The 13,806-nt window shown below is 47.4% G+C and overlaps 1 protein-coding gene across 1 annotated transcript in view; it reads left to right on the forward strand.

Moving 5' to 3' along the window:
* SHISA6 (shisa family member 6) overlaps nt 1–13,806 on the forward strand; it is a 281,726-nt gene that overhangs the window by 117,494 nt on the left and 150,426 nt on the right. Inside the window, exon 3 of the mRNA XM_075994102.1 lies at nt 7,983–8,078. Within this exon, the coding sequence (XP_075850217.1) occupies nt 7,983–8,078 (96 nt within the window). The remainder of the gene's footprint in view (nt 1–7,982; nt 8,079–13,806) is intronic.

Here is a 13,806-nt window from a genome sequence, read left to right on the forward strand (position 1 = left end):
TTTTTCATAGCTGCGTGCTATTTCATCACACGGATGGGCTCCAGTTTATTTAGTAAGTCCTTTGTCGGCAGAGACGACTTGCAGTCAGTCCTGCACTGGCTAGCCTCGTCCGTATGTTATGGACAATTTGCGAGCACGTATGCCAGGTGATTCCCTAGCAGTGGGTACGTCAAAGGCACACCCTTCACCTCAGCACCAACCGTTTCTAGTCCCACCACCGGCAGTGAGGTACCGTCGGATTCCTAGGTTTTGCCAAATTTTGATTGGTTTTCAGAAAAAGTATCGCATATTCTGATCTGCATTGCCTTAACTAGGAGTTAAGGTTTATCGTATTTTCGTATATTCACTGGATTTTTAAATTCCTTTGGTGGGGGGAGGGAACACTACCTATTCCTATTATTTGTGTATTTTTTCTAGTTTTTTTTTTTTTTTTTGCCTTATTTGTTTTTGGGTGTATATCTTTTTTTTTTTTATTTTTTTTTTATTTTTTTTATTTTTTTTTTTTTTTGAGACAGAGTCTCGCTTTGTTGCCCAGGCTAGAGTGAGTGCCATGGCGTCAGCCTAGCTCACAGCAACCTCACACTCCTGGGCTCAAGTGATCCTTCTGCCTCAGCCTCCCGGGTAGCTGGGACTACAGGCATGCGCCACCATGCCCGGCTAATTTTTTTATATATATATCAGTTGGCCAATTAATTTCTTTCTATTTATAGTAGAGACGGGGTCTCGCTCTTGCTCAGGCTGGTTTTGAACTCCTGACCTTGAGCAATCCGCCCGCCTCGGCCTCCCAAGAGCTAGGATTACAGGCGTGAGCCACAGCGCCCGGCCTATATCTTTTTATTATTGATACGATTGAGCTTTTTTGTAAACAAAGGGAAAAGCCCTTTATCCCATGTGTTGAAAATATGTCCCGGGGGTTTAGTATGTGTTTTATTTTTTTGTCTGCGGTGTATTTTCCCGCAGAGAAGCGTCAGCAAAATACATGGTTGCACAGCGGGGTCTACGCACCCTCAGGCTACCTCTCAGCTCAGCGCAGACCAGCTCTGGGCCCACTCCGAGGGCATGTTACCCGTTTCTCGCAGGCCCTAGGGCTGGAGACTGGCTCTGCCATCCCCGAAGCTACTTTGGTTTTATTTCATGACCGCGGTGTATTTTTAGGGCCCTGTTTGCACGCCAGATTTTCTAGGGCAGCTCCGGTATCACTTAACTTTGCTTCTGTTAATAACGATAATTCATTAAATGTTAAAAAATGTGTAATCTGGTTCGCCAGTGTTTTTCCTAATGAGTTTTTGGATTTTTTTGTGTGCTGCTTGAAGATTATTTAAAAAAAATGCATTTATGGTTTTAGATATTCTATAGTTTTACTCCTTGTGTGACAGATTTCCTTAGCAGGTAGTTTTTTATTCTCTCCCCCCTACCTCCCATTGGGGACTCATGGATTCTTAAAACTGGAGATTCCTTGTTGCCTTACTGTTGAAGGAAAATTTGGCAATGATAAAATCTTAGAGTAACAGTTACTTAACCAAAAAAAAAAAAAATCTATCCGTCTATCTATCCATCATCTATCTATACCTATCCATTTTATAAACTAAATGAAATAAAGAATTATTTAATAGTCAAGCATAGGAAATAGAACACAGAAGTACCTCTCATGCCTTTCCACAATCACATTTCCCTCCTAACCTATAGAATTATCTGTTATATATTAAAATCTCTATTTCACAGAATTTATTTATATTTATATAATACTACATATGCGCATATCTTTAAATAATATGAAGTATTATACTGCATATTTTAAAACTCTCTCTCTCTATGACGCCGTCCCGTTTTTCTTCAACTTGGTTTGTGTATTCAGCATTACAACTGAGAATTATCTATATTGATATTTAGAGCTCTGATTCATTTCATTCCATTACATTTGATTTGCACTGTTGCATGGGATTACATTGTTTGAGTACACCACTATTTATGACTTGGTTGGAATACAGATTTTTCTCCCAGTTTGTCTCTATTTTACAAAGAGCACTGCACATGAGCAATCTTGGGCAAGTCTCCTTATGCACATGTGTGAGGATCTTTCTAGGGTTCATACCTAGAAGTAGAATCGCCAGTTCTATGGTATATCCACAGTCAACTTTATCAGCCATGGCCAAAGTTCTTTCCAAAGCAGTGGTACTGATTTACACTCCCACTAGAAGGGTACATGAGTTCTTGTTTCTGCTTATTTATGTCAGTAGTCTCCGGCATTTTAATTTTTTGCTAGTCTATTGGGTGTGAAATGATATCTCATTATGGTTTTAATTTGAATTTTCCTGATTACTTGTAAGATTGAGCACTGCTGTATGTGCACTTGCCCTTCAAGTTTTCTCTTCTGTGAGTTGCCTATTCATTTCTTTTCTATCTTTTTTCCTATTGGGTTGTTTTCTTTCTTATTAATTTGAAGTTGTTTATGTGTTCTGAAAATTAATGTAAACATATTTTCCAGGCTTTGACTTGCAGTTTCATAATTGCTTTTGATGTATCACAGTTTAAAATTTTTCAATTGTTTCTTCTCTAGTTGGTGACTTTTGAGTCTTGTTTAAAAATTCTTTCCTATGCTGAGATCACTAACATATTCTTCCTCATTTCTTTCCTAATAATTTTTAAGGTTTTTTGTTCTGGGATTTAGATGCTTAGTGCCCATTGAATTGGTTTCTGTGTATATGTTTTTGTGTATATTTGCATGTGAGTGAGCATATGTGTATATTTTCCCCAATTGTTCTACCTCTATTTAGTGAAAACCCTGGGCTTTTTTTCTGAAGGAAGTTTTTCTATTTGCCCTTCTTTTCATTATTTTCAATGACTTTTGAGGTAGAGGAATAGAATCAAAATATCTCTACTCAAAAATATTAGCAAACACTTAATACTAGTGGTACTATGAATTATGCATATTAACTATGCATATTAACTCATTTAACCATCTCAACAGCCCTGTGAAATGGGTAACTTTATTGTTTCTCTTTTGCATTTGAGGATACATAAAGAGGTTTGAATCTTGTCCATTGGGATCCAGATAGAGTGTTCCTCGACCAGTATGGAAACACCTCTATGGAAACAAAAGCCTCAAAATGCTTAAACATATTCCTTCACTTTCTATAGGTTTCATATTTTATGAAGTTGACTTGAGTTTTTTTCTTTTTTTTTCCTTTAAATGGCATTTCACCAGAGTATATCTAGATATTGGGCTCTTCTAATATATAGCCTGGTACTTGATTATTTCTTTTGATCTAAAGACTAGTGTTCCATCTGCTCAGGAGAAAAAAAAAAACAACTATTAATGTTTAATTATTGCTTCTGAATTATTCCTTCTGTCTCTCCTCTGGGAGTCTTATTTTAAATAGATGTGACTCCTGGGGTTGTCCTGTGTCTTGTCTTTTCTGCCACAGTTTTCATCTCTGTCCTTCCCCACTCGGCACCCAGTGCATTCCTCTCACTGGACTCTACACGACCAATTTCCTTCTATATCCATCCTGTTGTCCAGAACTGCAACCCCTGGCAAACTGTCCCGATCCATTTGTTTCCCTCCCACGGCTATTGGTCTAGTTTCACAGATGCAAAATTCTCTTAAGTCTTATAGAGATCGCGATTGGGGTATCCTCTCATCTTCTTCCTCCTGTGTCTTACAGCAAATCTCTTTCAGAGAGAAACGTCCCCTTTGGCCCCTTCCTTATCAGAGCCAACAGCATCACGCCCTCCAGGATCCCAGCTTTGGGCCTCTCTTTGCCTGGAGGTAGTTGTCCCCCAACACTGTCCCTATGACTTGTAGCTTCTACTGAGACGTGAAAAGGGCGTGGAGTTCTGGCAGGCGGTTGAGGCAGTCTGGGCAGTGACTAAGCTGGAACAAAGTCTTTGTTGCTTTGGAGAGGGTTGTCAGTGGTGGAGGTGAGGGGGCAGGCATGCCCTGCAGCCTGAAACCCGCCTTGTTCCTGGACTGTGTGTTGTCTGCCCTGTGATGTAGGTGTCCTCTTGCTTACTTCCCCTCAAAGCTCTGCCAGATACCTGGTGGCTTCTCTGGAATTGCAATTTGGTCAAAGTCTGCGCTTCTTTGCCCTCCTGCCCTGAGAGCAGGCAGGTGGGCAGAGACTCTGGGCGGTTCCTGCAGGACAGAGAGGGAGGTGGTTCCTTGTGTTACAGCTACTGAATTCTCTGATGCCCATTCACATCCATCACAGCATCAACCCACTAACTCTGTGTATCACCAAGGAAAAGAAGAGGTGCAAACTCTCCTCTCTTCTGTCCTCCTGCATGGGGCTTCCCTTTTACCAGCTGCCCTTGTTCTTGCTAAACTTTGGAGGGTGCAGAGGATGTAAATCATTCTAGACCTCGACCCTGGGTCCAGCAGAAGACTGAGCTGTCCCTGGTCCAAACATGGGGGTTCATGAACTGCTGTCCTGGGACCCAAGGGCATCAGTAGCTTCACCCCAGAACTGGTCACAAATGGAGATTTTCAGGCCTCACCTCTGACCCACTAACTGGGAATTCTGGGGCTGGGGCCCAGCCATCCGGGCACCGTCTCTAGAGGTCTGTGCAGGCTCGGGTTAGAGAACCACAGCTCAAACCAAAGCCGAGACTGGCACCGTGCTTCCCCCACCTCGACCCCATGGGCAGCTTTCCCAAACACCATCCCAAGAGATGCCTTTAATAAACGTAAAAAAGCTCCCTGGAGAGTCCAGCGCTCTCTGCCTCTGAGAAGTCCCTAAACTTGAATTTTGCGTAGCTTTCCGCTTCATTTAGCTGAATGTTTTCCAAACTGATTTGGCCAAAGAATTCTTTATTTCTGTCAAATGCTCTTGGTCCTGTCCCAGTACACCTCAGACTCTTCTCTTTTCCCCCACTCAAAAGCTCGGCACTTCTGAGCTTCAACTCGTACGAACTTGGGTGTCACTGAGTGTAATCCTCCGACCTCACGTTCCCCGCGTGTCCGGGCTACAGATCAGGCCTCGAGGGTGAGGTGGCTGGGGTGAGAGTTGTGGAAAGACTGTGGACTTTGAAGGCAGCGAGGCCTGGTTGGAATTCAGGATCTCCCACCCACCAGCTGCACGAACTTGGGAGAGCGACAGTTTGGGGCAGGGTTCCTGTGAGGCGTGAGTGAAGCCAGTTGTGCACACTGGGATAAATATGGGACTTAGAGTCAGAGACCTGGATGCTAGTGCTGCTCTAGTCTACCACCTTCAGCCTTTTTGCTTCAGTTTTTCCATCAGTAAAATGGGAGGGTAATAAAAATAAACACCTTACCCACACAGTATTGACTATGATTTTAAGCAGATAGTCTGTGTGAAAGATCTTTGTAAACTGCACGATGCTACGAAATGTTAGCTATGATCATGTCAAAAGGAAAAAAGCCGTGTTTGCAGAGGCTCTGTCCCTCTGCCTGGTGCATGGTAGGTGATCTGGAAACTTCAGTTGCTTTCAAACAAGCAAGCATCACCCCAAGCACTAGAGCGAGGCTGAGTCCTGAGGGACCTTATTCCAGCTGACAGATAAGAATGACTTGTTCGTAGCACAGGCACCGTTTTATGTTCCATCTTTCTCAGTATTGATTTGTTTATCAAAAATGTTATTTATAAGGAGCACAAAAATAAACCAGTCCACATTCCGCAGGATGTATCACAGGTTCTGAATTAATGAGGTCCAAATTTATGAGGGTTATGAATTGGTCCTTCCTTTGCTTACTCTTCTGTTAGCGGGCGGGTGGGGTGGGGAGAGAGGGACAGGGGTGGGGCTCTTGCTGGAGCTGGTGGCACATCCTTTCCCACACACCCTGCCTGCCCGTCCTGCTCCCCCTGGCAAAAGGTGCCTTTCCCGCAGGTACTGGAGCCCGGTTTTGGGAACTGGAACATGGCCTGGGATATGGGCAGAAGCCCCTGAGTTCGGCTCTAATAATTCTATTCTGTAAAACTGTAAGTTGTGACCACAGCATTTTCCAGCAAGAATGTTCCTCCTGGGAAGCTGTGTGCCCCGAGGAATGAAGGAATTGGTTCCAGAGGGGAGGGGAGGGGCAAAATTCTCAGGTTCCAGATGTGCTGGGACAACCCGTCTCAGAGTGTGGTCCCCGGACCAGCAGCAATGGCATCACCAGGGGACCTGATAGAAATGCAAACTCTCGAGCCCTATCCCAGAGCTACTGAGTCAGAGACTATGGGAGTGGGGCCCAGGAATCTGTTTTAAGCCTTCCTGGGTTACTCTGATGCACGCTCGGGTTTGAGGTCTGGGATAAATAAGAAGGAACTAGGGCTGGACTCGGCTGTCCAGAGGAAGAGTCCTGGGCCCCCAAACATAAACAGGGGGTGGTCCCCGGACCTATGAGGTGCCCACTGAACCTAGCTGCATAAACTGCACTTAGGTTGTTTCTCCACTTACTCTAGGGCACTGCTTCTCATTCCTGGTGGCATTAGAATTAGGAGAGCGCTTTTAAAACATCCCTGCCTATGTCTGAACTCTGCCCGACTGAAGTCAGAATCTCTGGAGTTGAGCCTGGGGGTGGGGTCTGTATTTTTTTGAGACAGGGTCTCACTCTGTCTCTCACCCAGGATAGAGTGCAGTGGTGTCGTCATAGCTCACTGCAGCCTCAAACTTCTGAACTCAAACGATCCGCTGGCCTTAGCCTCCTGAGTAGCTGGGAGTCCAGACATGTGCCACCGCACCCGGCCTGATTCTGTATTTTTAAAAGCTCCCAGATGATTCTGGCATGTTACCAGGATTGTGATCCACTGATCCAGAGAGTGCACTGCTAAGAAAAATTGCGATTTGGGTTGCCTTTGCATTTACCATAATTATTTCCATTTATTTCGTCAGTTTATATTGGACAAATTGCATATTTGTATAGAAAAAAAGAACTTGGGGAGTCTAGAAAAGTTGAAAGGAGAGAAGAAATTACACTCCTGTTCCAACTGTCCAAGGGCACTTGTCAATATCTCAGTGGGTTTTCTTTCCATCTTTTTTTGTGTGCACTGGTTTGAATTTTCGTAGCACTGTGATCCTATTTAATATACCATTTTCCATCTACCTTTTAACTTAACATTGTTTCTTATGTAAGTCCCACACATTACAGTAGTCATAAGTACAAATTTTAATATGCTCTTGTGACAACGTGAAAAAAGTGGCTTTTTTCCATCTTCACGTGTACATACTTTAGGGTAGCATTTAGGGAGGCCTTTCATTCCTGACAATGCCGGTATTTCAAGCGAACTGTGAAATCCTACTTTGAATGTCAGAAGTAGGGCATTAACTTCTTTCTCTTTGAATGTCTACCCACAGTCCTAGCCTGCCCTCCATCTCTTCCTCCCTCAGCCCCACAGGTGTATGTCGGCATTAGGCTGGCGAGGGGCACGGTCTTAAACTGCAGAAAGTCACGAAAGGAAAAACGCATGCGTATTTTCCAGATATTTTATAACCATCCTTCTGCTTGTCAGTCTCAGCTAATGTTGGGTGTCTCCAAAGTCACAGGCTGTGGTCCCCATACATGGTGGTATGATTCATAGACATGCACATGCGTAGAGCAGTCCCCCACTTCCTTATGCTTTGGAAAGAAAAATAAACAAATGAACACAGCGAGAAAGAGCAAAGAGGAAGGTGGAACAGAGGAAAGGATAGTGGGGTGAACAGACTCAGGTGCTGGTTGCCCTGTGCTCAGTCAGAAATGCCAAAATCAAGCCGTGCGTCTCCTTTGTGCTTCTCTGCTTTGAATGTAACGTTGCCAAGACTTTATTCTTTGTTGCACAGTTCTATATATCCATGCATATATATGAATATTTTTCAATAATATATATATTACATTTATATTATATACAAATAATATATGTACGTATATATATTCTTGACCGCTTCCACCTTCCAACGTGCTGCCGGTTTGCTCTCCACGTAGCCGGGCGCGACGGAGCCGCTTTTGTCCTCTGTGTTGGTGTTGTGGACGCGCCAGGTAATTCTGCCCCATCTTCTTGCAGGGCATTATGGGAAGGATGCTTACCGAAGTGGAGGACCAGATCTCCATAACTTCATCTCATCTGGATTTGTCACGTTAGGAAGAGGACACACGAAGGGTACAGTGGAAACCATTTTTTACTAAAATGCAGAGGTTGCCTAGGGAAGCCCGGTCTGAAATGCGAAGATGGCGTGGAGGCCAGAGGCTTGTCCGGGACAGGAAGGAGTGGGGTGGTTCCGAGGCAGCTTGTCCTGGTGACAGGACACCTGGTGTCCTGTCCTTCTGCCAGGAGGTCACAGGTGTGACTTTAGAGGGCAATAGACTTCCGAGAGACGCCCATCCCGTCCCCCCCCCCCCCCGTGGCGGGGAGCAGGACCCAGATGCCGGTGGCTCCCTGCGGGAGGGGACGACAGGGAGCGTGGCGGGAACCCCCGCCAGTGGATGTGGCAGCATTTGCAAAGTGTTTGCTCGCCTCTTGGCTACCGTTCCTTTTCCTTTCGAAAGCCACACTCCATAAACTGACGTCAGTGTTCTGTGCGTGTGGGTTTCCAAGCCAGCGTGCATGTGGGAGTTTCAGCGTCCTAAGTGTGTCTCTGTAAACACTCTGTGACGTGGACACAAAGGTAGAGGTCACGCAGACCTTCAAGCCACAAGATGAAAGCTAACCTAGCGTTTCTGCCGAGCTGCTTTCCGACCTAGCTGACAGCTTGCAGAGCATCTGTGCAGGGCCGTGGACTCCTCCTCGATTCTGTCTTTTGTTTCAACAGAGTCCTGCTAGTGTTGTGTGCAGTCTGTCATGCCAAGAGTAACTGGATCTCTAACTCCTCCGATTCCCTTTCCTAACACTTGTGTGCTGTTATAGACCACACGTGAATTCTGTTGTAGGGACAGTGTATCCCTGTCTTCCTCCGAGATATGTGTGTTTCAAGTGTGAGTAAACAAGGAACTTCGCAATATTTTCTTACGTTCCATGCACCCACTTTTTAAATTCCCTGTGTGATGTTTGTTCATCCTATAGAGAAAAAATATATATATCTGTATCTGTGTATGTATTTTCTGTTGTGTCTGTTTGTGTCTAAATAAAGTTTATTGAGGATACAGGTGGCATTTGTGGCTACTAAGAGTTGCAGAATCAAACTGGGACCAGCTGGCTCCAGAAGGGGAAATGGGCTGAACAGGTAACCACTGAAAAATACGATCCTGCTCATACTCATATCAACTCAAACCTGGGGTCGCTGGTCCTCCTATAAACATCTGCTGTGTGATAATTACCTGCTGCTGTGAAACAGATTACTCTACAACGTAGCATTTTAAAACAATAATAAACATTTATTATCTCACGTAGTTTCCGAGGGTTGGGAATTTGGGTGCCGTGGGCTTGGGGTTGTAATCACAATGTCAGGCAAGCTGCATCGTCTGAAGGCTTGACTGGGGCTGGAGGGCCTGCTTCCAACACGGTTCGCTCACACGGTGCCGGCTGCTGGCAGGAGGCCTCTGCTCCTCCCTGTGACCTTCTGTCCATGGATACCTGCGTGTCCTCACTGTGTGGTGCCTGGTGATCTGAGAGAGACAGGAGCCACGGTGTCTTTTATGACCAAGTCTATGGGTTACATATCGTCATTTCTACAATGTGCTATAGATCACACGAGTCGGTCCTCTTCTGCGTGGGAGGGAACTACACAGGGGTATGAACACCAGGATCCCCGGGGGGCCAATTTGGAAGCCTCCCACCACACACCTGCATCTCATGGAGCAGAGGTAGCCACCTGGATTTTTCCAGCAGAACATGGTGACTCTTACCAAGGCTTCTCCATGCTGTGGTTTCCCCTCCCCCAACCCCTCATAGGTGGCCCCACCTGAAACACCAAACCCTTCAGCCAGTAGAGCTCTTTATATATATTATAAATACTGTGGCTTTGAGTTGATGCATCCCTTCAACAAATATTTGTGAACAAGCAGTATTCAGAAGTAAAAGATAGAATCTGTCTTTACATTCCACCTGGGGAAGCAGACAAAATAAATTCTTGACAATAAGTGCGGGCAGAAAATTAAAGCAGGGCAGGGGGCAGGGAGTGCCATAGCAGGGAGCTGCTCTGGCCAGGGCAGTCCTCTCCGAGAAGGTGGGAACTGAGCAGAGAACTGCTCCCAGGAAGAGGCGACGGGAAGGCCTAAGGTGGCAGCTTTCTTGCTGTGTCAGGAAACGGTGAGGTGGCAGGGTGGACGGGGGCGAGAGTGGAAAGGGAGGATCAGAACCGCAGAGGAGCCAGACCACGCGTTTATCCACCGGTGCACTGAAAGCTGCCCTCACTTGATCTGGACTCCATTTCAGTCTCTGTTGCCTGCACATCCAGCCCCCTCCCCTGCTCGTGCCCACGGGGCTTGGCCGTGTCTGGTGCTTATTATCCCCCTGTCTTAACTGTCTCTCTGGCATCCCCCACCCCCCCGGGCCCCTTTGCCAGTTCTTCCACTCCCTTCTATCCCTATCAGGCCTCCGACACCCCCTCTTTCCATGAATATACCTTGTGTGTGCCTTCCTATTTAGGTACCAACTGCAGTTCCAAGAGCAAAGAGACTTGATCTGACAGTAGGGGATGTTTGGGAAATGGAGGTGCTCTTCTAATATCAGGGAAGCTCCAGTCCCCTGGGCAGCTTGGATTTCCAGAGAAGGGCTGGGCTTCTGTTTACTCCAAATGATGAATCAGCAGGAGCTCAGAGGACGAAACCAGAGAGGGGAAGACACGCAGCAGTAGGTCCTTAGAAGAAAGGACAGTAGGAAGAAAAGTAGGAATTACGAGGAAAAGAAAGAGTGTGCCATTCAGTCAGAAAGTCCTCCAAAGGGGTGTTGGAACTAATTCTGGTGCCCAGTGCTGTGCAGCTTGGGGGATTGGCCAATAACGGTGGGGTCGCCTAGGCTAAAATATGGGGTCTTCCAACAGGATAGAGGTAAGAGTAGAGGGCTTTGGTGGATAGGACACCCCCATCGTCAGATTTCTATTTCTTCTAATGTCTCACCTTCTCAATCCCACTAACAAAAGAATGTCCCCTTATTTGAGGCCCCATCTGAGAGCAGTTAAGTACCCCTGCACCTACGGATCTTGTGACAAAGCAGACAGCTCGGCACGAATCCTCACCTGCAATCTCGGGACCTCACGGGCACTCAAGTTTAAGTCTGTCTCTGCAGTGCCTCTGGAGCCTATAAAAATGACCAGGAAGACTGATGTCAACCAAGCTTCCAGCACAGACTCCAAACGCCATTTAGGACAGGGTGGCCAATGCCTGGCTCGTGGGTGATCAAATTCTGATTAGAAATATTATAGCTAAATTCAGCGGAGCAGGTTAACAGGGCAGTGGTATCACCTTGTGAAGCAGGTGTTAGCCACCTATTTAGTCCTGAGGGTCATGGTGGGCCTGCACCATGGCCAGGTGCCCCCAGAAGGCCTACAGCCTAAGGAAGAAGAGGGAAAAGGAATAAAGGAAGAGACACCAGAAAGGCGGTAACTGGAGTTGGAGCAAAGCGTGGAGAAAGAAAAGAAAGAGATTTAAACACATGCAGTGGAGAATGGCCCTGTGTTCGAGGTCTCTGTGTGGGTCCCTTCCATGGGGCATTTCATGGGGCCAGTTTGCTTCTAGGTACCACTACGAGTCCAGCTGAATTGGCTCTGCAGGAAGAGAGGCCCCACAGCTGTTGGCCGCCCCTCCCCCAGGTTGCACAGCGCTGCCCTGGGCTCCGTGGGCGCCAGAATGGGTTCCGACACCCCTTTTTCAGGACTTTCTGACTGAATGACACACTCTTTCCTTTTCTCTTAATTGTTACTTTTCTTCCTACTGTCCTTTCTTCTGGAGGCCTACTGCTGCATGTCTTCCCCTCTCTGATTTCTTCCTCTGAGCCCCTGCTTGTCCATCACTTACAGTGAATAGAAGCCAAGGCTAAGAAAGTTGCTGATCTGAGTGGCCATGGGTTTAGACCCAGTTGCCCCTGACGTCTTGCTCTGTTAATTAGCTGAGATCACCCCGGCCCCATGCGGGACCAGAGCAGTCTTTAGGAAGGCACAGTCCACACCTGCTGCCTCAGGGAATGCCCCATGACGAAGTCCTCCATTTGCTGAGCATTTACTATGTGCCAGCACTTTGCATATATAGTCTCATTTTAACCTTTAGAACAACTCCGTGGGAGAGCTCTTGTTATCTCCATTTTACAGGCAAAAACACAGAAGCTCAGAGTGGTTGAGTAACTGGCCTAAGTCCACCTCCAGCAGGCAGTCCTGTTTCCTTGTGAGTCCGGGCCTGACTCTGAAACTCACGCTCCTGCCCACTGCCTCACCTGCCCCCGGAACGTGGGAGCAGCGGAGGGTCACGTACGGTCGCGGTTCCGTGAGAGCCACCCACGGCCGACGTTCGACAGGAGACGGCTCTTCTCATCAGAGACGTAGCTTTTGCAAGACAGGAAGTCACAAGGAAGGATGAGCCAGGAGTTAGAGCATTAACGCCACATGAGCAGGGCTGCCCAGAAGGGAAGATCAGTCTGATCAGATATGTTTTTGGAGCCTGTCTACATGAACACACGTGCAGAAACCCTATTCTACGGAGGCGGTTGGGTTAAAAACTTGATCAGGGTGGTGGTTTTCTTGCATCTGGTTGAAAAGCCAGAGGATTCTTTCCAGCAGCCCCCTCGTTTCAATACTGTCCAGCCCAGTCATCTCCAGCTGGGCATCCCCGGCCACGCCTGGCCTGGGTAAGGAGTCCTTCCCGTGTTGATGGTGGCGGCTGATGTGTGTGTGTCACTGCAGCTGCAGGGTGACCGTGCTGTGTGCGTCCCCATGGAGGCAGTCATGCCGGTTACGGCCTGCCCTTCCCCGGTGTCCCTCACCTCCCACCAGGTCACTCCTGCCCTGCCAGGAGCCAGACAGAGGGGCGTGTGTGTGTGTGTGTGTGTGTGTGTGTGTGTGTGTGTGTGTGTGAGTGTGGGGGGGGTTAAGGAAGAGAGGGGGAAAGAGAGAAATCCCCGAAGCCTTTGGGAAAAGGTAGGAGCTGCACAATGGTTGCTCCATTGTAGGAAGCAGACTCTATTGCCCGTTCATTCATTCAGTCCTCCATTAGATCACATTTACTGAGCACCAGCTGTATACCAGACACTCTTCTAGGCACTGAGGATACAGCAGACTTACACAGCAGCAGAAGATAGCAATAAAGACAGAAGGGAGCAAACATACAAAGCGGATCTGATGGAGTTCAGAGCCGTGGAGCAAAGCGAGGCGGGCAGACAGAGCTCCGTTTTAGAAGGGCGTCCAGAAGGCCTCAGAAAAGCTTGTGTGGCCACAGCAAGGAGGCTGGAGCACAGGGAGCAGGAGCGTGAGCAGCTGGAGGTGAGGGCGGAGAGGGGCGGACACTCGACCCCACAGGGCCTTGGGGGGCATTTAGGGATCCGGCTCCTGCTCTAGGGGAAATGGAAAAAAACGCTTTGGGGCTGAGGCATCAGGAAGGTGGAAGTCCTGATGGTAGAGGAGCAGTTTTTATGCAGAGATTGGGGGTGTGCATGGATCCAGTCTGGCTTCATGTGAAGTTCCAGATGCATGTTAATCATCTAGGTGCAAATGCCGAGTTCCAGGGAACGTTTTTGGCCAGGGCTACAAGCCTGGGAGTTTCCAATGTGTGGATGGCCCTCGAGGCTGGGAGATGGATGGCATTAGCCAGGGAGCAAGGGTCACTCTCCAGGTGAGCAGAGGCCCCAGCATGGAGCCACTGGGCACCCAGCAAGGGGAGGTCGTGGGGGTGAGGAGGGAGCTGCAGGTGCAGCCAGGCAGAAGGAAAACCAGGGTGTCCTGGTGTCTTGGAAATTGGGTGGAAAA

This window comes from Microcebus murinus, chromosome 18, assembly GCF_040939455.1.
Source record: "Microcebus murinus isolate Inina chromosome 18, M.murinus_Inina_mat1.0, whole genome shotgun sequence".
NCBI lineage: Eukaryota > Metazoa > Chordata > Mammalia > Primates > Cheirogaleidae > Microcebus > Microcebus murinus.